The sequence below is a fragment of the Branchiostoma floridae genome, chromosome 5 (assembly GCF_000003815.2).
Source record: "Branchiostoma floridae strain S238N-H82 chromosome 5, Bfl_VNyyK, whole genome shotgun sequence".
Classification (NCBI taxonomy): Eukaryota; Metazoa; Chordata; class Leptocardii; order Amphioxiformes; family Branchiostomatidae; genus Branchiostoma; species Branchiostoma floridae.
Genome location: NC_049983.1, coordinates 51,728 through 78,719, shown reverse-complemented (window position 1 = coordinate 78,719; position 26,992 = coordinate 51,728). Strand labels below are relative to the sequence as shown.

General features: G+C 39.7%; 2 protein-coding genes across 4 annotated transcripts in view; both read left to right on the top strand.

Moving 5' to 3' along the window:
- LOC118415876 (RNA-splicing ligase RtcB homolog) overlaps window positions 1-16,050 on the top strand; it is an 18,221-nt gene extending 2,171 nt beyond the window's left edge. Inside the window, exons 4-16 of the mRNA XM_035820734.1 lie at window positions 832-880; window positions 1,726-1,933; window positions 2,455-2,504; window positions 3,138-3,244; window positions 4,050-4,154; window positions 5,188-5,242; window positions 5,664-5,839; window positions 7,434-7,526; window positions 9,646-9,741; window positions 10,761-10,871; window positions 11,551-11,670; window positions 13,185-13,227; window positions 13,866-16,050. Of these exons, the coding sequence (XP_035676627.1) occupies window positions 832-880; window positions 1,726-1,933; window positions 2,455-2,504; window positions 3,138-3,244; window positions 4,050-4,154; window positions 5,188-5,242; window positions 5,664-5,839; window positions 7,434-7,526; window positions 9,646-9,741; window positions 10,761-10,871; window positions 11,551-11,670; window positions 13,185-13,227; window positions 13,866-13,930 (1,278 nt within the window). The 3' untranslated portion in view covers window positions 13,931-16,050. The remainder of the gene's footprint in view (window positions 1-831; window positions 881-1,725; window positions 1,934-2,454; window positions 2,505-3,137; window positions 3,245-4,049; window positions 4,155-5,187; window positions 5,243-5,663; window positions 5,840-7,433; window positions 7,527-9,645; window positions 9,742-10,760; window positions 10,872-11,550; window positions 11,671-13,184; window positions 13,228-13,865) is intronic.
- Window positions 16,051-17,563: 1,513 nt separating this feature from the next.
- The window catches only part of LOC118415280 (protein bicaudal D homolog 2-like), a 41,964-nt gene continuing 32,535 nt past the window's right edge, over window positions 17,564-26,992 (top strand). For 2 of the 3 annotated variants that reach the window (XM_035819765.1, XM_035819764.1), the window contains exon 1: window positions 17,564-17,909. In XM_035819765.1, coding sequence (XP_035675658.1) covers window positions 17,694-17,909 — 216 coding nt within the window. In that variant the 5' untranslated portion in view covers window positions 17,564-17,693. The remainder of the gene's footprint in view (window positions 17,910-26,992) is intronic. The other variant, XM_035819766.1, reaches the window with a different exon arrangement.

Sequence of the window (26,992 nt, the reverse complement as noted above, 5' to 3'; positions counted from 1 at the left end):
TAGACTTTCTGATATTTCTTTCTCTCTACTGCAAAAGTGGTGTCTTCCTGACGTCACTGCTGGAGTGAGAAAGGGTCATTCTGTGAACAAGGTCGACGGAGATCGACCGAAAATTTAGGGGTAAGTCCCTACATTATCTTAGTGTTGGAAAGAAAGTTTAGCAATTCTCTATAACGTATTCTACCAACACAGATGAGCGTTCATGCTAATTACTACTAACTTGCTTGTACAGTCAAACCTGCCCTAGCGACCACCTCTTCTCAGCGACCACCTGGCCATTTCGACCGCTTTTTTTTGGTCCCAATTTTTTTCCCATTGACGTAAGCATTAAGCGACCTTTTCTCAACGACCACCTGGCCAACGCGACCGCGACCAGCCCAAATTAGGGCCCATAACGACCGCATCATTTTCAAAATTGAGATTTTCATCGATTTTTTATGATAACTAGCGAGATTTTGTGTCGAAATCGGCCATTTTGCGTCGTATTTTGACTGCCATTACGAAGTTACGTTTAGAATAATATTTTTGAATTTACAGAATAATTTTGAATTTACAATTTACAGCGTGCGTGTTGTATTTGAGATTAGATACCTCGCTTCTTTGCGCGCGTGCAGTGTGCTTGCTATTTGCCATTAAACACAACGGAAACCATTTATACTTTACATTGGGCATGTTTTGAGTCGATACTCTTCTCAGCGACCACCTGTCCAAATCGACCGATTTTTCCCGGTCCCCCGGGTGGTCGTCTTGGGCAGGTTTGACTGTAGTTATCTAGCATAATTTTGTTTTTGAAACCTGTGTTAATTATGAGCTGTTATCATTTTTCCACAGAAATCTGTAGGGTTACCAGATGTCCATGCTGGGTATGGGTTTGCCATTGGTAAGTGGTTGAATGGTACTCTTGTTGAGTTTATTGAGTTTATTGGGATGCCCTTTAGCCCCCAATGGAGCTAATCTTCCAGGGCTCACAATGATAAAAAGCATATACTAATACATAAAACAGATACAATAAAATACAAATACAGATCAGACTTAACTGTTGCATCCAAATACATACATGATGTCTGAAATTACGAAGTGAGGTCAGAGGGCATATTAAGATATACACTAAAAACCATTATGATCCATAAAATTGGTCTATCACCTCAATTAATTTTTGTCTATGAATTTGATTAATTCCCATTTGTATACGAAATAATAAAATGTGTTACGCCACACCAAGTAATCCAAATTTTGGAATTCTATTAATAACATAATAGAATATTTCAATTGGTAAAAAACAATATAGAATACAACACGGTGTATTCCGTATCACCCAAGGTATCAGCCCGACCGTGGGAGAGCTGGGACCGAGGGTGATGCGGAATACACCGTGTTGTATTTTATCTATGTCATACCCACCTGAGAAAACCCCTGTTTTGATGCGAAATGCGCCAGAAGTTGAACAAATTTGGTGCCCTCCAACAAAAAGTGTTGCAACAGCAATGTTCCAACGTCCGAATCAGGTATTCGAACTTTCAATGGCGCCGCACTCGGCCCACTCAAAACTGTTCGATTTATTCGAATGGAGCCTGTGTGATACGCCTTTCGAACTGGTCTGATACGGAAGTTATGGCCCGGTCCGGAACACCCGTATTGAACGTTTTCGCGTCACAGGTATGACATAAAGCATATTATTGCTATATTGCAAGAGATATATACTGACATGCCAACCTCCTATCCCAGGTAACCTTGCTGCCTTTGACATGAGTAACCCGGAGGCCGTGGTTTCGCCGGGCGGAGTCGGTTTTGACATCAACTGTGGCGTCCGGCTGCTCCGGACAAACCTGGACGAGCGGGACGTCCAGCCGGTCAAGGACGAGCTGGCTCAGGCCATGTTTGACCACATCCCTGTTGGCGTGGGGTCAAAGGGCGTCATTCCCATGGGAGCAAGGTGAGCTGGAGAAAAGTTTCATTTGCATGATTTGTGCAGATCTAGATGCAAAAGACAAACTGTAATGTTTGACGTTTTTAAAAGAAAACGAACCTGAAAAAAATCAGTAGACCGGATTATGGACGGATTGGAAAATGAACATACTATATCGACAGGCAGCCATGTCTTTCGGTCCTCCTCGGTCCAAGAAAAGTTTTTACAGTCAAATTTTGTGATGATGTTGATTTTACAGTACTGAGGCAGTTAGTATTGTTTACATGGTAGAAATTTAAAACAACAGTGGTAGTCAGATACTTCACCAAAGAGATTTATTTGTAGCAAATTGGACCATTGTTTTGAGTATTGCCCATTCACAAGTTTTCACAGACAATTACATCCAGCAGACCAGGACCTTATCCTCTGGACCTGAGCCGGACCTGTTCTTGAATTTTCTGTACCAGTACCCACCTCATGATTTACAGCACAGTTTTTTTCTTGTAAAGATATTTACTCAATCTATCTCATTCTGCCTACCTTTCCAGAGACTTAGAGGAGGCTTTGGAGATGGGTGTGGACTGGTCCCTCAGAGAAGGTTAGCATTCAGTGTATATCTCCAAATCTTTCTACAATAAAACTGAACTTGACAATTGTTACCTACATAAACGTAGAGGTGTTGTTTTTTGCCAGCAATAACCTAATAACAAGCTATGAAAGGTTTGTAATGATATTTAGTAAGTGGGTAGATCTTAATCTTGGGAATGTTGATTATTCACAGCATAATTCATTTCCTTGGTGCTGCAGCAGAACTTTTGTATATTGTATCTTCTGTTCTGGACTATGGCTTTTTATTTCTTAGTGGCAGATAGCTGTTGATATCAGGAAGAAGTAGTGTTACTTTGGACAGGTCTGCTATCAACTTGTTTGACTATAGATTTGTAGTACAATACTAATGTCACAGCAAAGTTTAGACATGAATGTACATGGCTTGTAATATAAGATACTGTAAATGCATTTAAGTTTGCGGGGATTTAATTTTGCGTTAGTGGGAAAGTGGAGTGTTCGCGATGGCTTTAAGTTCGCGGTAGTGTCATACACTGTAGTCACATACTGTAATGGAAAAATGTTTGCAGTGGTTTTAAGTTTGTGATAGGACTGCCTCATGAAAACTGCAAACATAAAACCACAGCGAACATTTCTGCCTTTACAGTATCAATGTCTTTTTCAGGATATGCCTGGGCAGAAGACAAGGAACACTGTGAGGAATATGGCCGCATGCTTAATGCAGACCAGAGTGCTGTGGGCTCTAAGGCCAAGAAACGGGGACTACCACAGGTGAGAGTCTTCACATCAAGTCTTTTTACATGATATGTAATGTGTATTAAGGTATCATAGGCCAGAAGAGGTTGTCAGAAAGGTACAGCAAGAAAGGAGTTCAATGAGGGAAATCGAATGCGAACATCCTTCCCAATAGTACAAAACTAATCACATTTACTATGAGCACAGTATGTCTGATGTCTATATAAGTCTTTTTTGTTTTACTGAGCTCGCTAGACACAATGTAAGGCCACGTTCATGATGCAAAAATCCAACAGTTTTATCCGTTTGGCCTGAAAATCTGACAGCAAATGGTTTGCCTTTTGCGTTCATGATTCACCCACGGGCGAACCATTTAAGTTCCTTAAAAAAGTGACGACACCAACTACCAAATTAATGCACATGCCCAGATGTAAGCAGCTGAATCCACCAACGCTGCTTTTGCATTCATGATAAAAATTTACAATGCCGGATAACTAGAAACCGTTTCAGATCCACCTTGTGAGTCCGTTTACTGTAAATGCAGAAATGTGCGCAGTGGTTTTATGTTTGGGGTTTTCGCGCTGGCCACTTCACTGCGAACTTAAAACCACCGCGAACATTTTTCCATGGCAGTAAGAGACTACAGTGCATGGTGCTACATGTACTACAAAATTAAAAGACCAGAAACAACCCTTTTTTTCGCTACCGCAAAATTAAGTCCCTGTAAACTTAAATGTATTGACAGTAGTATCCATTTCATATTTTTCTCATCATGAACGGGACCTAAGTTAAACTTAAAGAAGATTTGATGAATTGTCCCTCCTGTTGTCCTGTATCCCAGCTGGGGACCCTGGGTGCAGGGAACCACTATGCAGAGATCCAGGTTGTGGATGAGATCTTCGATGACTACGCCTCCCAGAGGATGGGCATCGACCACAAGGGACAGGTCAGAAATGTAGCTTACAACATATGTTAAGTAGCAAGATGCAAGTTAGGCGCATTTCACATTTCCAAACTGGGGCCTGGCCGGGTTGTTTGTGGAAACAAAATAGAAATGTAAACGTAAAAATGTACACAAGTAATGCTCTGCTCTTTACGGCTTGTGTAATGTGTTGTCTTTAACCCTTAAAATGCCATACCCGGATATATCCGGCACACATATACATGTCCTGTGTGCCGCACCCGGATATATCCGGGATAGCAAATTCCCCCGAAGTAGCAACTTTGAGTGCGCGTAGCGCATGAACCCCGGAAGTTAGGGACTTCGGCATTGTTTCTTTATGGAGGTCAGCAGCCAACCCTGGCACTGATAGCATTTTATAGTGCTGAAACTCTGTCAGTTTAAGGGTTAATAACATACCATAGCATACTATATCATACTACCAGCCAGGCCTTGGTTTGGAAAAGTGGCGTAGGCCTTAAGTTTGTGTTATTAGATGCACTCAACTTAAGCAACAACTTGCAGCACATTTAGAATTTTGAAAAATGTTAAAGTGCAATTTTATTAGTGAAAATACAGTAGCCAAGATTGATGCATATAGTCCATGACATAGCTGAAAAATTGTGCAAGTTTGTCAAAAAGCACCAAATTTACCACATACAGTATATACTTGAATGCATTCTATAGATATGGAGATGTTTGTAATATAATTGATTAATACACCAAGGAAAGAAATGTCCTCTTCGATTGCATGTAAGATATGTGTACTAATTTCCGTTATATAGATAGCAAGGAAAAATTCATATTCTTGATACAACTAGATAAATCCTGTATTATTGATTACATCTGCCCTTATGTCTACAACTGTCTTAAGAAGCGAGAAGAAGTTGAACCTGTACTTAGCAGCACATAGTAGTCTCTATAGATGAAATTGTGCCTTATCGCTACGACCTGTACTTAGCTTGTTAGAGCATAAATGTACAATAAAGGTCTTTCATTCATTCAATATAATTAATATGTCACGTTTTTGTGTTTGTAGGTTGTTGTTATGATCCACAGTGGAAGTAGAGGATTCGGGCATCAGGTGGCAACAGGTAGGATCTTTTTTGATACCATTCCCACTACTATTGGGATGTTCAAACTCCCAAAATACACAAAAGATTGATTTTGCTGCATTTTGTTGTGCATGGTTTATTGACAGAAGTATTCATCAGAGCTTTGTTGTTTTGTAAGACATCACATTGATAAATGCAAAATTGCACAAGAAGACTTTCAGGACCACTAGAATTTGGACTACGTGTATGTGGACATGTGGCCACTATATGCTTGTTAATTGGGAAAATGAGGGACAACCAAAAAGTGGTAAAATTTGATAAGTAGTCATTATATGGAGGTGGTGGTTTATACACTTTTGGTTGTAGTCATTTAAAGCATCCTGAGCCTATCCAAACTGATCGTGCGACAGAATGAAAAGCACAAGAAGAAGAAGTAGCTGCCATCTTGTTTCTATTCTAGATGCTCTAGTTGCCATGGAGAAGGCGATGAAGAGAGACAAGGTCCTGACCAATGACAGACAGCTGGCGTGCGCACGGATCCACTCCCCCGAGGGACAGGAGTACCTGAAGGGCATGGCGTGTGCCGCGAACTTCGCCTGGGTCAACAGGTCATCCATGACCTTCCTCTCCAGACAGGTACAGTAGGGTTTCTTTTGTTAGTATGCGGCGTCATATTAGGCATGTTCTGTTCAGCGAATAAACCACTGAGTGAGTGAAGGGCATGGCGTATGCTGCTAACTTCGCCTGGGTCAACAGGTCATCCATGACCTTCCTCTCCAGACAGGTACAGTAGGGTTTCTTCTGTAAGTTAGTTAGGTGTAATATAGATGTACATGTATATGGTGTCATATTAGGCATGTTCGGATCAGTGTATAAACCACCGAGTGAGTGAAGGGCATGGCGTGTGCCGCGAACTTTGCCTGGGTCAACAGGTCATCCATGACCTTTCTCTCCAGACAGGTACAGTAGGATTTCTTCTGTAAGGTATTATACGGTGTCATATTAATAGGTATGTTCAGTTCATATGGCCAGCAAATAAACCACCGAGTGAGTGAAGGGCATGGCGTGTGCCGCTAACTTCGCCTGGGTCAACAGGTCATCCATGACCTTCCTCTCCAGACAGGTAAACTAGTGTTTCTTCAGTCTGTAAGTAATGTACTTGAATGTACATGGTGTCATAGACATGTTTGGTTCTCATAGCCACAAAATAAACCGAGTGAGTGAAGGGCATGGCATGTGCTGCCAACTTTGCCTGGGTCAATAGGTCATCCATGACAGGTCATCCATGACAGGTCATCCATGACCTTCCTCTCCAGACAGGTACAGTAGGATTTCTTCTGTTAGTATGCGGCGTCATATTAAGCATGTTCTGTTCAGCGAAAAAAACACCGAGTGAGTGAAGGGCATGGCGTGTGCCGCTAACTTCGCCTGGGTCAACAGGTCATCCATGACCTTCCTCTCCAGACAGGTACAGTAGGGTTTCTTCTAGAAGTGAGTATATGGTGCCATATTAGGCATGTTCAGTTCAGGGAATAAACCACCGAGTGAGTGAAGGGCATGGCACGTGTTGCTAACTTCGCTTGGGTCAACAGGTCATCCATGACCTTCCTGTCCAGACAGGTACAGTAGGTTTCTTTTATAAGTTAATATATGGTGTCATATTAGGCATGTTCAGTTCATATGGCCAGTGAATAAATCTCTGAGTGAGCGAAGGGCATGGCATCTGCTGCCAGCTTTGCCTGGGTCAATAGGTCATCCATGACTTTCCTGTCCAGACAGGTACAGTAGGGTTTCTTCTATACATTAGTTTTACATGTCGTATACATGCCATAGGCATGTTTGGTTCCTACATGCACTGAATAAACCACCGAATGAGTGAAGGACATGGCATGTGTAACCAGCTTTGCCTGAGTCAACAGGACCAAACAGGTATTGCAGAGTTTCTTCTGAAAGTTAGTTTTGCAATGGATAGACTTGTGTACGGTGTTGTACTTAGGCATGCTTGGGTCCTATAACCACTGAATAAACCATGCACTGAGTAAGTGAAGGGCATGGCATGTGTTGCCAACTTTGCGATGATAGTATGTGGGAAGCGATACTGTTATCAAAATTGTAATGAAGAGGAATAGAAGGGCAAAATGCTTCGAAAAGTATTGCCGAAAATCTTTGCCGGGTGAGAATTCACCGTACATGCATAAGAAGCAGACGTTTGTTTCTGCCCTTTCTCCAGGCGTTTGCCAAGGTTTTCAACACGACCCCAGATGACCTGGACATGCAGCTCATCTATGATGTCTCACACAACATTGCCAAGATGGAGGAACACATATCCTTTCAGCTTTGTAATATAACTACTGGCTTTCCATTGCATTGGCATTGTTTTCTTCTCGATTTTGCGGTGTAGATTTATTTTTCAAAACCTCAAAATCAACAACTAAACTGGTATAAATATGTTCTGTGCAAGATCTTATTACCTGGATGTCTAACCTTTATCAACATAATAATAACATCGTAATATAAACAAAAATCACATTGAAAATTCTCTTGTACCCTACCATGAATACTCAATGTAACCCAGGGCCCGAAATACTTTTTTCAGACAGGTTGTCCAAGTGGCAACCTGAGTCAAAAGCCAGGTTGCGCCATCAACATTTCAGGTTGCCCCACTTTCAAATTGTTACTTTCTTCAAATCAGCTACTTATCCATTATCTTTTCTTCCAGTTATATGTAACTATGTAATATGTTTTATGTTATCAAAAAATAAATACAAAAGCTTATGCATGTAGGTGGGGAAAAAGCAGTGTTCCAATGACAAAATTTCAGGTTGCTCAGTGTGCAACCTGGGTTTAAAATTAAGTTGCGCAAAGCAAAATGTGGTTGCATTTTCAAGTGAGCAAGTGGGTATTTCGAGCCCTGTAACCACTTCTTAATTCATTAATGACAAAACAATGGAAGGTCTTAAAAAGGCAATTTTTCTCATGACTGATAAAGATGTGAGTCACAGAGCAAGGAGGTTCTATTCAAAGGAAAACCTCCTTGGTTGGTACTTAAGTTCCTTAAAATTCTGAGACTTCTTTGTGCTTGCTGACCTAGTTCCAGATGTTGTCTCTGTAAACACAGTACTAGTTTGTTATCTACAAATCGTCTTCGATTTGCTTGATTGCAATTAGACATGTTAAAGTAGCTAATTATAGCATTTCCAGGACGGACTGGTTCCAAACAGGAAGATTTTTTACAGGTTAGATCAGGGCTCTAGCCAGCGTCCGTTTTCCGTCAATTGACGGAAATTTGCTGCATGTGACAGAAATTTTTTAAACCAATCCGTCAACCTTGACAGACAAAAATTCTTGGTGGAAGCTACAGGCGGCTTGGGGACGCCGTCCACGGCCGTAAAAGCCACACACTGTTTGTTTCGCTATTGTTATTATTGTTGAGTCAGTGTGTCGGCGCCCTTTTGCATACGATAATCTCATTAAAACCCTGTTTTTCAAGGTCTCAGTTCCAGCTTTCTAACTTTATTTTCACGGTTTTCACGACAATGGGAATTGGTTGACGGAAAATAATTTCGAGCTGGCTAGAGCCCTGGGTTAGATGTATTTGCACGTAAGATGTGAAGGTTTGATGATGTTAAATTTCCAGCTAGATCCTTCCTGAGAGATGCAGATGGAGATAGTGGATGTTCTTGCAAGAATCTCCTGACAACCCATACTTATGGCCATTAGTGTAATTAGCTTAATTCTAGGCTTTTTTGGGTGAAGAGAGCCTTGCCAGTGTTTATCATGTGCAAGCATATGTAGCCCTCTCGAGACGTGGAACAGTTTTGGGGTTTCCAGAGGATTTCATCCATACAATCAAATTAACATGGCCTTACCACAAATGCAACATTTTTTTATGCCTTCTAGTAGCCCCTGCACAGGTTTGCTTTGATACAGATCTTCATTAGTGACTGATATGTCACTTTTCTTCCTGGAGTCTGGGTGATTTGTAGAGAATCACCAATTCCAGACGGAAGGATTTGCACCATTGCATACCGAACCATCACACATGTGGTGCGTTCTGTAACGTGCGTGGGGTGTGGCTCTCCCCAAACACGGGACCTCCATTTAACGTCCTATCCAAGGGACGGCCCTAGCCGAAACTAGGTACTCATTTTCACCTGAGTAAAGTGAGGAAAGCCGTGTAAAGTGCTTTTCCCAAGGGCACACGATCGGTGACACGGCAGGATGCGAACTCGAGACCTCTCGGTCCCGAGCCAAACATGCTGCCGCTGCTCCACGCGATCTTACTCTTAAAAAGCTAATTAGCGGCCAGAAAGCTGTACTTCCATTGATATCCCTGATATGGTCAAATTGTGTGTTGTGTGTCTGCTAACAAGAGTTCAACAGTAGGCACATTAGTTACATGACTGTGCATGTATGAAAGACTATCCTTAACCTGTGTTCACATTGTGGATGGCAAACAGACAACACTTCTGGTACACAGAAAGGGATCTACCAGGGCCTTCCCTCCCCATCACCCCCTTATACCTGTAGACTATCAGGTAACGTATAATTATTATATTATATACTGAAAAATGCAGAAATTTTTACGATGGTTTTATGTTTGCAGTTTTCGCGTTGCCAATTCACCGCAAAGTTAAAACCACCTCAAACATTTTTCCATGACATTAAGAGTGCACGGTGGTACCGCAAACTTGAACCACCACGAACAGTCCTTTTTCCTGCTACAGTGAAATTAAATCCCCGTGAACTTAAATGCATTTACAGTACCTGAAAAGTCAAACTTTAATTTGCAATGTGACTGTCAGACAAACAGTTGGCTAAATTATGGAGTTCTTTGTATATGACAAAGTGATTTATTCAGTTGATGTTTGGATGACCGTCTGTCACCTTCCTCAGGGCAATTCTGATTGGCTCATACTGCACTGCAGCTATAGGTGTCACTGCTTACAGATGCAGTCCCAAACATTAAGTATTTGCACTGCAGCTATAGGTGTCACTGCTTACAGATGCAGTCCCAAACATTAAGTATTTACATATCCTATACTTAGTATTTACGTTGGGACAGCATTGTGAACAGCAGATTAATTATCTATGTATATATGTTAATGAATTATGTTTGAGACGACATCCGTAAGTAGCGACATTTGCAGTGCAAAGGGACCAAAAGGCCCTGAGTGGTCGTCTTAGACAAGTTTAGCTGTACTTGGAACAACAAAGGTGCAAACCAAAAGGTATAATCATATACTGTAAATGCATTTAAGTTTGTGGAGATTTGATTTTGCGGTAGCAGGAAAATGGACTTTTCGCAGTGGTTTTAATTTCGCGGTAGCACCATGCACTGTAGTCTCTTAGTGCCATGGAAAAATGTTCGCGGTGGTTTTGAATTTGCGGTGAAGCGGCCGCTGCAAAAACCGCAAACATTAAACCACAGCGAAAGTTTCTGCATTTACAGTACTGTAGTACATGTAGTGTAGTCTGGAGTATAATTCATGTAGCAGATTTCTTTCATGGTGACACCTGTTTTTAACAGACTTCTTGCTTTCATCTTTTCTCACAGTTGTCGGGGCAACCGGTGTTGATTGGCGGGACCATGGGAACGTGTAGTTATGTGTTGACAGGAACAGAGAAGGGCATGGAACAGACGTTTGGAACTACCTGTCATGGAGCGGTAAGGAAATGGGTGGATGGAGGGAGGGAGGGAGGGAGGATTAGATGGAGGAATGTATGGATAGAAGAACAAATGGAGGAATGGATGAAAGAATGGATGGAGGAATTGATGGAAGAATGGATGGATAGAAGAACAGATGGAGGAATGGATGGAGGAATGGTTGGAGGAATAGGTGGAGGAATGGGTGGAGGAATGGATGGAGGGATGGGTGGATGAAGGAATGGATGGAGGAATGGATAGAAAAATGGATGGAGGAATAGATGGAGGAATGGATGGATGGAGGAATGAATGGAGGAATGGATGGAGGAATGGATGGAGGAATGGATGGAAGGATTGGTGAATAGATGAGGAAGAATGGTGGAATTGATAAAGGAATAGATAAAACAAGTGTATTAGTTTAAACATTCATCATGTTCAGAGTGTTCTTTAGAGAAATTTTTAATTTGAGGATATTTGTAATATCTTCATGGCAACTTTTATAATAACAATGCACTACTATTTCATTAGATCAATCTTGGTGATAGAATTGATGAATATGATGAGACAAACATAGCTTAATGCCAATCCAATTTCTGATATTAGTTATACATGTATATAATTTGTGATCTATATGATTGTGTATCTATACAATTCGTAATCTATACAATTTCGTAAAGTGGGTTGATGAAATTTTTTCTAGGGTCGGGCGTGGTCTCGAGCCAAGTCCAGGCGTAACCTAGACTACCAGGAGGTTCTGGACAGACTAGCAGAGCTGGGCATCTCCATCCGGGTGGCATCGCCAAAACTGGTCATGGAGGAGGTCTGTATAAGTGTTTAAAAAAGTTGTGTTTAGTATCTGAAAAATGTCTATTGATTATGGTTCAAAATTGCTCTTGCAATCTGATTACCCAGCAGGAAAAAATTAGTATGAAATTTGATAAATGATGAATATGAAAGGTACAGTCTAATAAGAAACATGGAAAATAATGTATTGACAAAACATAACATTCAGAGTGGGATATTGATAGATATCAATTATGCATATGAACCTCATTTGCGTGATTAATAAGATTTATTTTGTATTGGTAAATGAAGGGAATTTCATTCTTTCAGCACTTGGAAGTTGAATTAAGTTAAGGTGAACATTACTAGATAATATTATAAATCATGCTATATGCTGTAATTAGGACCTCATTTACATAAGTTATAAGTGAATTCCACAAAAGTCTTCTCTGCCAAGATGAGACATTCATGCTTTGAATGATTTGTTTTTGTCCGTGTCTGTGTCTGTCAACTCTAAATTTAATAATTTTCGTGGATTTGTCTGAAATTTTGCATGTTGGTTATCATTCTAGTTTAAGAGGGTTAATCAAACACCACAAACACCACAGACTCTGACTTGTTTAAATAATCTTAGGTCGTTACAAATTCAAAAGTACAGTTAGAAGGTCTGACATCTTGTAGTGTCACAGATCATAGAAGAAGAACATTTCATGCCCCGATAATGACAGTGTTCTTCCATATCTGATCTATTGTCACAGCTGTTCAACACAGCTGGTTTTAGTACCCTACACTTTTCTAAAAAAAAAATTCTATGGGAAAATCCCACATATGGCTTAGGGAATGTTCATGTTTCAAAATCATCTGTTCAAGTTGCTTTGAAAATGCTCTTCAAATGTCAGGTTTTCGATTTAAATAGAAAGTTGAGCATTGAAGTAGCAGGACACAGTTCTATAAGGATTTACATAGGAGGAGGTTTTTTGCCTCAAAATTCTTTTCAGGGTAGGTGCACAAGCAATTTACAGGTCTGGAATAGAATGTGTTGAAGTTCAAGATACAATTTCCAAAGTACATGTATGTGAAAAGGAGCTAATGTTTGTCTTGTTTTCTTTTCAAAAGAAACTTTTATATGACCCCCAGCGGAGGTCATTATACTACAGCCAATGCACAGCTTTTGGCAGGAACAGTATTTAAGCTCAAACTTCAAACCAACAGAACAGACATAAACAAAACCATACAATCTTAAAACTGACGTATTCCTCTGTCTTTCACCACAGTTTCTGACTTGCTGACGTGCACAGAAGAATAACTGTCTTTCAAGTATTGCAATGTACTATTTTGTGCCCAAACTACTATTGACCACAGGGGTTGTGGATAAATACTAGATTGTGTTCTGCTAACTTGAGACAAGGAGGTTAAAGAATCTCTTTCTTTAACCTCCTTGCTTGAGAGGACAATGCTTTATCAAGTGTTGATGTAGTTGATTGTTAGTTTTGTTATCCTCTCTAAATCATTGTTACACTCCATGTTATTCCTCTCTTTTGTCTCTCACAGGCTCCAGAGTCCTACAAAAACGTCACAGATGTAGTCAATACATGTAAGTTGTGACAGTCGCTTCTTTAGCTGCAGAATTACAATAGGTTGTGTTAATATGTATGGCTTGCAGATTTACCCCACTTATAAAAATATCACATTGTCTAAAAATTCAAATGAAAACTGTCTCCAATTCATATTTGTTGGACTACTTGGCAAGCCATTCAAAATTCATGTCTGCTAAAACATAACCTTGTCTGTTATTTCTGTCTTCTTTGTAAGGCTTTGTTGATTTTAATATTCATGACATCAATTTTCATCTGTTTCCAAAAAAAGGCTTTCAACCATACTATAAATTGTAGAAAGGAGCTGCCAAATATTGCTATTTGAAACTACCCAAAGCTGGTGTGTTACGCCGAACGGCGGTTATACCGGCTATATAGATACAGATACAGATTGTCAACTTGATATATATATATAATGTCTGTAAATACCCAGTTTAGAAAAAATACAATGGATATAGGTTACCCAACAGATAAAGGTGAACTGAAGCACTACCTCATACTCAGTATGATTATCCACCAGAATAATGCACTTCTCTCACATGCACACAAGATGCTAATGATTACTGAGTACATAATAGCTATCCTTTTTGTCCCAGGAGAAACATGCTAATGACTCCTTTTGTCTCTTCCTGACCAGGTCATGCAGTTGGAATTAGCAAGAAAGCAATCAAGCTGAGACCAATCGCTGTCATTAAGGGATGATGTCGCAATTTGTAGCTGACGTCATCATACGAAGACTGTTGAGAGACTTGTTGTCAGTGGCAACAAATGGTTTATTGTCTAACCAGGGACATATCTAGATATACTATTCTTTGTCTAACCAGAGCTGATATGTTTGAGTCAACCACAGTTTCACAGCCTGGATACCAGACCCCAGCCTGATCTCAAAAATATCTATCGTCTGAATGAGATTGGACTGAGGTCTGGTATCCAGGCTAGCAATTTCACGGCAGTAACTGAGTAAGACATATTTATTAGAGGCTTTGAATGAGACTGTTGGAGAAGAAAAAATAAACAGAATTTTGTGAGAATCTCTTGCAAGTGCTCCCTTACTTGGTCCTTCAGACAATCTAGCGGACATGTCTGAAAAACTATGAGGCACATAAATAGGAATATCCTGGATGCCAGACAATTTCTCAGGGCCGAACTCACTGGTGTCTGTGGTAAAATTTCCTTGGGGGCATGTTGGCCCTAGAGCTGAGGCTAAGTCACCCAGGAGTAACTTACAGAGGTATTGAACCTGTTTAGGGAACCAAGTAAACCATGCACCAAGAGACCATGTCTAGCGAAATAATAGATGTTAAAGTAAACAAGGACAACAACATCAACAACAACAATGAGCTGGCTTGTATAGGCCCTGGAAACAGTCTGGCATCCAGGCTAAGATAAAAACCACTGAGCAACAGAAATGTTCAAACTTAGAATAGAATTTACAAAGAACCAGAAAAAAGGCCATGTCTAGCGAAATGATAGACGTTAAACAAGGGCAACAACAACAACAATGAACTGGCTTGTATAGGCCCTGGAAACAGTCTGGCATCCAGGCTAAAAGCCTCAACAGAAGTGCTTAAACTTGAAATAGAATGTAAAAGAAACCACAAAAAAGGCAAGAGACAGAGCACATTGTCATGTCCATGATCATTTGAATGAAAATATGTAAGACTAGAAAGATTGAATAGACCCCTTGGTAGGACTATGAGCACCCATATTTACATGTAAATGTCTAATCCAAACCACTGAGGATCAAATTTCTTGCTTCATTAGTTATCAATATGTTGTCTGCTGTGAGAAGTAATTGAGTGAGACAGAGACTGTAGGGGGGGGTCGTCTGTTAACCTCCTTGTCTGTACTGACAAAGTTTATTTTACGGATATTTATCAAGTGCCTATTGTTATAACTGCGCATACCAAATCTCGTTAGAAGTATTTGCTTGTAATGAGATTATTCCAAATTGTAATTGTTGGAACTTTGGATGTTAAAAATTCTATGATTGAAGAATAGTCAACATTGTATGCAATATGTTGGTGACTTTGTTGAAGTTAAGAATTGTATGTAAAAAAAAGAAAGTATGACTCGTTTTGTTGGTTTTGGTGTGGCAGCCAGTCTGTTTAATATGTAATATGGACTTGGAGGATTTTATTATTATGTTTGGCTCCACCGAACAGTAACATATTGTTTTTGCTCAGTTTCTTTTTTCTTCTTCTCCAAACGAATAAGGTCAATGACCTGATTGTTGTCGCCATGGTTACTGTAGCAGACACTATTGTGTTTGATTACATTATGTAGCAAGTGGTAGGACAGAGCTGGAGGGGCTGGTCACCCTGTATATGAATGTGTTTCAGCAAGGAGGTTAACCTTGGTCTCAGTAAGAATAAAGAGGACCATTAGTTTGTTAGGCTAGACCAAGTGAAGGTAAAGAATTGTGTGTATTTGCTTGCAAATGCTTAAAACCTCTAGCTTTAATCGAATTATCTTTAATGTCCAAGGAGGTTAACGAGGGACATCCTTGTCTTATCAAGAGAACCGGGACTGAATTGTTACTTTAAATGACTCCAGTAAAACTGGTATTTTTTCAAACAGGACATATGTCTCTGTTGACTGTAATACTGTCAACCACAACTTTATGTTGGCTGATAAGCTGTTAGGTGAAAAAGTTATGGTTATGGCCGATAATTGCGACTACCAAACTTTCTGTTAATATTCAAACCATGTAGTCATGCTTTATGTCAAGGAAACTTGTGATATATCAAAAGTCGGTTAGTGTGTACACTCGAGTTGGGCAACCGGCCAACATTTTTCTTGCAATAAATCATATGAAGCCTAGAATGGGAGGTGGCTGTTTTTTTACACCTTACCATGGACACTGGTACATACTACAGGTAATACAACCAGTACCTTCTTATACAATTATGTAATAATAATTAATTTTGTTCATTCTTAGATGCCGACTATGTAAGAGTATATGAAGTCCAAGTGTTTTGCTATATTAGAACACCATGCTCCAAAATGCCAGGCATAGGCCCGTTTTAAAGAGCCTCAGGAATCGAGGTTTCATTGAGTCCTTGCTGGAATAGAACTTTCTTGGTTTTGAAACGTAATCTAGCCACTTGATCTTACATATATATGGTCTGCAAACAACATGACAAAAGAGTGTACAGAGTTAGCTCACTGTCACGTTTGTTAACAATTTGGCCAGTATTTGCGGGGGACTGTCAAAGGAGATCAGCCATATGTCATTGAAATCAACTACCAAGGAACCATACATAGCCTAGGAGCCAGGCTGTTTTACAGGGCATACAAAGGCTCTTGGAAATTTTGCCTCACAAGTTCAAGAGGGCCTGCATACACACCTCTGTACTTTCTGTAAGGCCAAGGAGCTTTTAAAAGCTCCTTGGTAAGGCGTAGGTAGCCTATTTCTGTTTCCCACAATTTTTAGGAAAAGCCATCTTATTCATATCAAGGACGTCCTTATTCATATCAATTCTTAGAGAGGGGTATATTTTTTTGTATAGTTGCCTACCTCGATTTTAGCATAAAAAATAATACGTAGGGGGTTCTTCTCAATTCAGCGTAAAGGACTGTCAGGAACCCCCCTCGTACATCCTCCTTTGAGGAAGTCCCTGGAGCCATGGAGCTGGCCTAAGTAGGCCCTGAAAACAGTCTAGCTTCCTGGCTTACCACATTTGTGTACCCTGCCCTAGTTGTGGAGAAGGTTTATGGCCCTATGATTGACTAATTTGGACGAACAATATGGCCATAATGTTGCACTTTATGTTGCAGGCTTGAATCACTATCATTCAAGTAAGTCGGGATATCACACACAAATAGTGCAGCAAGGAAAAGTATCAAAATATTTATAAATAAATATTACTAGATATGCTAAAAGAAAGGACTGTAACATAACGTTATTTGATTGATGAATATCCGAATAGAAAACTGGGCAAAAGAAGTGCAAATTTCCAACAAAACTTATGATGGCAGATTATATCGTTGAGATCTGATCGTGAAATTTCATTGATTTTGAAAATTCATTTGACTCAACAATAAGAAAGATCTTAAAACCTAACCCATCCCCATAGCATTGATAAGCCATTCTCAGTTGATGACTCATCCAAACCTCTCATAATTTGTCATGTTTTATGTACCTTTGATTATCAACAAATTGCTTGCATCATAATTCTATAGTACAGGTCACTCTGTTTTATGTATAATTTTGTTTATAAAACATACTAAATCCAGACCATTTTATAAGTGTTTTGAAATTTGATACATTGAGGTATACAGATGGTGTTGACATGACGTCATGAGGCCCCGATTTCGAACGTTTGCATACATTAACATAAATTAAAAATGGCGGGGCTGAGGACTTGCTACCGTCTGCGGACCGCTGCTGCAGGCAAAACGGACGCTTTTTTACCGTCTAGCTAGCTTTGATGTCGGACTTTTTAGCTCAGAAGTAGCGGAGATGGAGAGGGGGGAGGGGTTACCGTCGTCGGTGGAGGGGTTACGGGTCGAGGTGCTGCGGCTGCGGCAGGAATTGGAACAGACGTCCCAGGAAAAAATCCAAGCGGCCGAGTACGGACTGCAAGTGCTGGAGGAAAAACAGCTCATCCTCCAGCAATATGAAGACTTGGAAGCGCTGTTTGAAGTGACTAACAGGGAGCTGGACCTAGCCAAAGAGGTAGGACATATTCATAGTTTGTTACGGTTATGGTTCATAAATATATACGTATCATATAAGGGCGGAAGTCAGACGACGCTTTCACGCACCCATGCGAGCGCCGGATGGCGTATCAGCCCTCCCCACAAAACTGACGTATCCACAAAAATTTCTGTCAGTCCGATATATCCAACCATATCACCCAGGCAGAGCTGAAATAGACGTATACTAGTGGCTCAGATTACGTCAGTTTTGTACCGTTTGCCACGCTGGCGAACCCCGTTTTTATGCAAATTTAGAAATATTTTTCCTATGTGGAAATGTTACGAGGTCTTCACCCCTCCCCCTTTTACGCGCAGCACTGCAGAACGATTTTATGATTCAGAAATTGGATTAGGACAAAAACTGCAGCATTGGATACTGAAAAACACATAAATCACTAGGGAGTCCGTTTTACTATGATTGAATTAGCTACGGCTTGTTTAGTAGCGAAGCGCAGACAGAAGTGGTAGAAAATTGAAATTATCAGATCTACAAGTAATAATTATTCTGGAGTGGAAGGAATTTTGTCCTCAATACGACCTTCAAAAATTATTGCAACGAAAGAAAATGTTCAAGGATTTCAAATTATTATTTTCAAGAGGAAAATTTGCATCTCATCATGTACAAGGAGCATCCAAAAATCTATTTATAGGTGGGTAATTCTAGACTTGTTGAAGAAGTAAATACTTGCAGTTTGGCTCGAAGTGTAGATTGAATGTTAGGGTCATGTCTCTAGTCTAGGTTTTCTTTTCTTTCTTGGGATGCCCATAGTATTAGGGGTCAAGATTTATTCACTCTAGTCTCTACTCTACTCTAAGTACTCTACCCTACTCTTAAGAGTTAAAGAATGATTAAGATTAATTTATTGTGAGACAATGATTTATAAAGAAAATAATCAGTAATTCTATGTCAAGAGCAATAATTCACGTACATAATTCTCTTCAAAGTGTTTAAAAGTTTAACATTAGATACCACTAATATTTAGTCAGTTTTATCTCAAACTGAAAGAAAAAGATGGCCATGTTTTCCGCGTGATTCAGAAGTTCTGCTTTTTAGTGTACCCATGGCGCACTTGGCATGGTCACCAAGCGCGCGCTGTGACATTGTACATACAAATTTTGGCGGGCAACTAATGAAAAACAGATTGTCAAGCTAGGTAAAATAGTAACTTATTTGTACACGCCCCAAACAATAGAGCTACACCACTTCTCACGCCCAAGAGGCTGTCTTTAGCACCTGAATAGATCTCATACCTGAAATACCTGTCAAATACTTTTTCTAAATCCATTGGCTATGCTTCAATTGTTTTAGTTTATTCCAAATCACTGCAGGTTCTTCGCCTGGGAAATATGAACAAAGGCCTTCAAAGGTATTCATTACCGGTATGGTAATGCAGTGTTATTGTTTGACCTATATAAGCTTTACGTTTCCTTGCGGTCTACCTTACCAATTTAGCTCGCTTGCTTGTGCTTCTATGGTGTAGAAGAGATTCTTCTATGGTGTAGAAGAGATTAAAGTATTAACCTAGGGAGTCTTCCCATTAAATTGAGCTGAATGAGCCTGAATGAAAGGCCTCCTTGAAGGGAGAAGAGATCTTTGTATAATGAAGTTGACCCAGTTTTGCTCCCATGGCAAGACCTAGACCTTTGATCCAATAACTGTTTGTGCTTCTGACCTGCTTCAGGAGAGGGTTTAAATCTTAAAATGGATTCGAGGAAACTTCAAAGATGTTTGACTATAAACAGGAAAGCAGGGTGAATCAATTGAATATTTAACAAATGATCTCCCGACATCTGCTTGGAAGTACAGTTGCAGAGTAGTTTTCAGTTTGAGTTAGAAACGTTGTGAGAAAAACTTTCTATGACTTGTAAGGCTGTTAGTCTTATATCATACATTGCAGGAGATTTCAGAATAATCTTACAAGTTAAACTATTTGTGACAAAAGTGAACATATGGTATAGTACTATGCACTTTATAGATATGTCACAGCAATAATGACTGATTTATAGAATGCAGACAAGCAAGTGTACTGTTGACATGGTATGACAGCTGATATTAAGTTGTCATCAGGCTTTCATATCCGCCATATGTGTAATAATATGCAACCAGATGCGCTCTTTTTCAGCTCCCTTTGCTTGCTCGTTTTGGTCCTCTCTGAGATGATGTGCAAGGCAAAAAATCTAAAGCTCCGGAAAGATGACCAAAAAGAGCCTGAAACATGTAGTAGATGAACATCCAGATCTATCCATCAATTAGAAGATTACTAGATGTCAAGTTGCATATCTAAAGCAACAATACAATTATATGTATATCAAACACCCTTTGTTTCCTGTAAGCCTTTATCACTAACAATGGGGAGATTTGTCTCTTGCCAGGCAAAGACTGAAAGAGGGAAAGGCGACAATTGGCCTTTTTTAATGCAAGGAATTTGAAGCATGCTTTGTCTAAAAGTGGACCATTCTGGTGTTAATGTGCAATTACCATGATCTGAGGTGAAGAATTGAACAGGTCCCAATTATGGCCTATGTGAGAATTAAAGGAGAGGCGGAGCAAGTTTACCTGTGTTTATTACAACCCCGCCCTCCTAAGGAGTTTTTGGCAGTCTGTTCTAAAAAGGAGAAAATATCAGGCCTCAAAGTTTACTTTTTTTTTCCTCACTGTGCCAAAGTGAGCTTCAATTGTGCAGCATTTTTTTGTACAAAAAAGGATAGTACTAAAAATGGCATACATTTACTAACTGCAAAAAATGTGTATTACAAGTTTATCTGTAGAGAACTTTAAAGGGAAAAAGTGGAAGGAATGATAGCTTTCCAGCCAAATGTTACATATAGAAGAGACACGTTTTGGCTTGCACTGGCCACATGTGCTTTGGTCAGGTTCTTTTTAAATTCAAATGTCCCAATATGAATATTGTCCCAAAGCAAGATTGTCAAATTAAAACATACAGATCTGAACACAAACAGCACTGATTTGTGATTATAGAAAATAAGAAAATCTTGCTAGAGAAATTTCGCTGACAACAACATTATTGGAGTAGAACACACCTGTTATTACCATCCCATAACAATGCCATATTTTATTAGTCCAGTAGAAGCAAAACACACGGTCCTTTTGATATTGCATGTTGTCTATTTTTATGGGCCTCTAGTAGTAAACTGATATCTACCGGTATATACTGATTGCTGATTGCTTCCATATATAAGAAACAAGCTGTGGTCCATATGGGGAGAAATCCAACTGGCAGGCAGTATGTAAGAATAGAAGAGCCACAGTTCTTGTAGTAATTTAGATAAATGGGGTTAGCTGACAGCTGTAGCAAGGAACCCTAGAGGGTTATATGTACATCACCATCCTCTGCAATTTGATTGGGTAGTACCCTTGAGTGTGGCGGAGCAAATCAGTTTTCCAAGCTGTCAGTTTGTGGGCTTTGGGTAGGGAGTGATGCACAAATGACTAATGCAGGATTTGACACCAAAGCACCTTTGGAAAGCTTCCCTCACAGTTGTAGTGTGTGTCTTGGGTGCCATCCTAGGTAGTTTTATGGCCAATACCATTATTCTTTTTGCTAGGTTTCAAGTAGCCCAGAGAAAGCATTTTAATTTAACTAAGCCTACATGTAAGTGGGCCCTAATGGCAATTTTGGTATGGTGAAATTACTAGTATAGTAGAAGCTGTTTAATTGCACTCTCCATTTGCCAGCACATTTTCAATTTGTGCAATTATTGCAAGAAAACAAAGTTATTGAGCTGGACTGCATCACTACAGGACTTTGAGATTCTGTGCAATTAACAGAAGTGTGCAGTTATCTGTTGTCGTGCAATTGACTGGCTTCTATGTTCTTCTGTAAAACTTAAAGCCCGAGTTCGAGAATGAACAAGGAAATGTTGAAATTTACAGTTTGGTATTGTGAGTGTCCTGGCAGCTGCGATGGCTAGTTTTATCACCAGGCCAGTTGTTGTTACCACCAGGCTGACAGAATTTATTGAGAGACGAACCCAGGAAACATTAAACTAACCAGTATGTCACCCAGGCCATTTTGTAAGGCTACCCTAGCGGAGAGACAGGTTATATATAAACATGCCTCTGGCACTGAACATGGAAACGCTTGTTATGTACACAAAAGTGGAACGAGTTCAGAGGATCTGTAGTAGTATTTGTATGTTTATTTGCACTACAAAAATTCCTACTAAAGATTTGTAGACTACAAAGCAACATAATGTAAATGCTAAGCGCTAAGCTAACAAAGAATGTCTTTCAAAGATAACATATTACTCTACACTCACATAAATAGAATTTGCAAACAAACACTCATAATGGAGACAGATTGACTTGATCTGCGCACACCAGGAAGGCCTCCCTCTATTTTTGATCAGTGTGGTGGATTCTTTAACCTGTCCAAGATGTTTCTCTCCTCAAAAATGGGACCTCCATTTAATGTCCCTTCCCTTACCGAAGAACTAATTTTTGCCTGATTGAAATGACTAAGTTCATGCAAAGTTTCATTTCCACTAGGGGCACAACATTGATGGCACGACAGCAGATTTGAACCCAGGACCTCTGGGTCTTGGACCCAATGTCCTAAATACTTAAAATCTACATCAAGACAGTGCCACAAGCTTGTTGAGAATCTATTTCAAGTTTGAGGAGGACTGTTCTGCATTGCGGGTGGTGTCAATGCTATGATGTGTCCTTGGGGAGTCAAACAAAACCAAGCAGAAGTGTTGATGCCTGCTTTCAACTTTTGTTGAACTAAACAGAGCTTTGCCCAAACTTGCTGCTCGCTTGAAGACAGGTTTTGTGTGCAGTTGTTTGCACAAGTTCGCCCTGGCATATCCAATATCTGGTTTCTTGTCAACACGGTCATGCTTACAAGTTGGCTAAACACTGGCAGCCACATGCCACCAGAGATGTTTTTCAACCCCTCAGTGACGTTGTTGAAAGGATGTGACATTTGCTCATGTGAGTTGCACAAATGTTGCTTGCTCTGATGCTTCAATGGAAAGGCACTCTGCACCAATGTCCTCACTTCACTTGGGTGAAAATGAGTACCTAGCTTTGGTTAGGGATGTCCCTTGGATACCCATGTTCGAGGAAAGTCACACCTGGCCCATTAAAGAACCCATCACATTTATCCAAAATGAGAAGGCGAAACTAGGGTTCATGTGTGTGTGTGTCTTGTTTGTGTGTGTGTGTGTGTGTGTGTGTGTGTGTGTTGTGTGTGTGTGTGTGTTGTGTGTGTGTGTTGTGTGTGTGTAAAAATAGTTATAAATTTGTCTGGAAATGCAGCTTGTAAGTTGATTAGTACAAACCTGCTGTATTATGCCATGAGGCAGTTTACTAAGCTATGGATTACAAAGAAAACTCTCAATTCTTTCAGAAGCATCTTAAACTTATAGTGAAACAGTTGATTGCCTTGCTTAAGAAGATATATTTGTTTAATTAGCCAGTGTGTAATTTTGTGTTGCTTGGCATGACATGTGAGTTTGTTTACCCAAGGACCTGTCACACCTGAGTTGTCCTCACCTCAGCTAACCTCAGCTCAGGACTTTTGTACCACAAATTAGAACACTTGTGCCATTTTCAGGGCTTGAAATACTGGGGTTTTGTGCACCCAGGTGCACCCAAAATTGGAGATGTGCACCCAATTATTTTCTCTGGGTGCACAGGGTGCACCCATGTATTTCCATAGGCTTATGTATGTTAAGATGTCAGTATACTAGGTAAACACCATATTCTTCACATCTGCGTGTTAGAAAGATAATAAAATGACTGTCATAGTACTTCCGATTTCTGAAGAGCTCTGATTAAATTACTAATTTAGTAGGTTTGCAATTAGGTTATTCTGATATTCTACTTTATTTTATGCGGTGCACCCAAAAATAGTTTGGTACACCCAATTTTCTAGGTTGGGTGCACCAGTGCACCTATTCCCAAAAATGAATTTCGAGCCCTGCATTTTACATTGCACTCAGCATACTTAGCTATTGGATGATCAACTACAATGACATTCACTTTCAACTGACATCACTGAGTAGATATTTCTACTATTTGAGTAGAGTAAAAAGACTTTTTGTAGTTGTAAATTCCACTAAAACAAAAGATCCTACATCTGCTGAAGTCATGGCCCTTAAACAGAGGCCCTTTGAGTTTTCATTCAAAAGCCTGTTTGTTATTTTGAACATGCCATGTCCTCCCTATGACCTTGTGAATCATTCACCATATGTGACCCATGAAGTTGTGTTCACCTGTGTCCCATCAGGTGTTTGTAGCTGTTCACCTCAGGAATGTGGCCTCCCATAGGTGTTCACTGTTCCAAGATACTGGCTGTTTCTTACTCTCCAAGCAGAGGTTCGGCTCCTGTGTTCTAGGCATTTTTGTCAGGCTCTTTATTCTGTCCCGTTTTTTTAAATGCCTGCTGGTGAAATAGAAATATCTAGATAGTAGAAATCCCAACAAAAATGCCTAAAACATGTCAGAAACAGCTAGAGCTGAACCTCTGTATGATTAGCCCTTTCAGACATGTCTTTTCTTTCACATTTGTGCTTCTCGTCTTTATTTTTTCATGCCTGTGGTGGCCTCCCAGAGAGAGTAGTTAGTTGAATTATACACACTTAATTGAATTTTTATGCTTTGCTTTGTGGATCATCAGTTGCTCATTAGCCGTTATATAATGTTGGCGTCCTGGAGTGTGTAGTCTATAGAACTTAGAAGTGTGCAACGGTATTCTCCAAGCAGAGGTTGGGGAATGGGGAGGAAGGATACTAGTGGCTGGGGATTTTAACTGCTCCCTCCCAACATCTGCTTGGAAAATACATTAACAGGGCTCAGTCAGTCCTATTGTCCACTGTTGTCTGTCAGAATACTGTAAATGCAGAAAAGTTTGCTGCAGCTTTGTGTTCACGCTTTTTACCGTAAGTTAGGCGTAACCACTTCATCCCAAACTCAAAACCACAACGAACTTTTATCCGTTACAGTATGTGACTACATTGTTCGGCGCTACTGCAAACTCAAGCACAAATGCTGCATTTCCCTGCTAACTGTGAAATTAAATCCCCTCAGATTTTTTTCTTGCACCAAAATTGTTATATTACCGGTAGCCGGCGGTAGGTGTAACTGTGTGTTCCTATTTCCTACCACTAGAACCAGTATATTGGCAGTGATGGAAATAGCTTGCACTTGAAAAAAACATCAATAGTTTACTACTTGTAGTTTGTAACAACTTGTTTACTATGGGTGGCTGCCTTGGCTGACAATCTATGATTAATACAGCAATTATAGCAGCCCATGTTCAGACATGCCTCAACAAGTCCCCAGTGCTTTTGAAATATATTTTTAGCTTGGGAAAAGGTTGATGAATAGCTTTTGGTAATGGCACAGCATCCAGGTGCATATGAATGGTTTATTTCCATATCTATTTTACGAATTAATAAGGTTGAAGTCTTTGAAGGAAGTTGCGTACCTACAATATAGGTTATGCTAAGAGTCATATGTTTGACTTGTGATAGTAAACAATAGTGTAAGGGTTTTTTGGATGATGTGTGCAACCAAAAATAGTAAGTCAACATTGAGTAAGAACTAAGATCAACTCAAGCGCACCCGTTGTTTGTGTTTATGTAACTTCAGAGTGAAGTGTTTGTTTTTCTAGTTAATTGTTAACTGAACTGTTAGATTTAGAGAAATACAGACATAAACTTCCCAAGCCAGACCACTAATATGTAGTTATATTTCCTCTTTGGGGAAAAGCATATTGTTTTTGCTGGTCTTTTTCTTTCTTCTTCTTTTACCAGTAGCCAATCAGAGCTTAGATTCGATATCATTAGCTGCTATTGTTCACATGAGCAATTTTTAAAAAAGTTTTCTTAAGTCTCACACAATAATACTATATATAGGTTGAGCCTAATGTTACTGTATTGTGTGTGAGTAGCGTGACAAAAGGCTACTGAGAAATCACTCTGCTTTTTTTGCGAAAATGTTGCCTTAAGGCTTAGGAAAAAATGTTGTGTTTCCCGTTTCCCTACCTACACTAGAAAACCTGCCAACCGTAGACTTTTTTTGGGGGGGGGGGGGGGTCAGTGGAGTCACATAGCTTCCAGTTAGAATTTTTAATTTTATTCAGCCTATTGTAGTAAAAACATAGCTTGTCATATCTCATGAAGGATAAATCTATCTATCAATTGAAAATTAAAGTTTGACATGGAAAGACAAGTGTCCTCATGCATTTTGGTTTACTTTGCTCATCCAGCTTCATTCAGCAGTATATTTTCTGGTACCATTACAATCAGAAGTTCACTGTTCTTTTGATAACTATAAGCATTCTGTAAAGCCTGGAAATAGATCTGCAAACTCTTAGCTATTTCAATTGGAGTACATTATGTAAAGTCTATATATTTGCTTTCTATTGTGTGACTACTTGTTGTCTCTGAAAAGCAACCAATAGTTTAAATGTGAGATTTGATGATTTTGAAATACATTTGTATTTGACTTAGTCCATCTGAAATGCCAGTGCCCGAAATACTTTTTTCAGCCAGGTTGTCCAAGTGGCAACCTGAGTCAAATTTAAGACAGGTTGTGCCATCAATATTTCAGGTTGCCCCACTTTCCAGTTTTTACGTTCTTCAAATCAGCTACTTATCTATTATAATTTCTTCATAATAACTATGTAATATGTTTTTTGTTATCAAATATAAATACAAACGCTTATGCACGTGGATATTTTGAGCACTGAAGTGAATACTCATAATCATATGCAGTCCACATATTATCTTAACTACACAGACCTGATTTCATCTACAAGAGCACGACTGTAATCATGAGATATGCGACAGACATAAAAGCTCTCGTAAGTTCAAAGACCAGATATATTATCCTCCTTCCTGATCAGGAATTGTAGACAGACGGGAACCAGGAAGGAAGAGTTCAGCACTTCCGGAGGTTGAGATCACTTCCTTCAATCTTCCCCTATTGTCAAGAACAGTCATCTCCAAGCAGATATTGGGAGTAGAGAATTGTGAAGTTTCTAATAGGCATATCTGACTTACATGATTATGTAGAGGGCTAGGTCT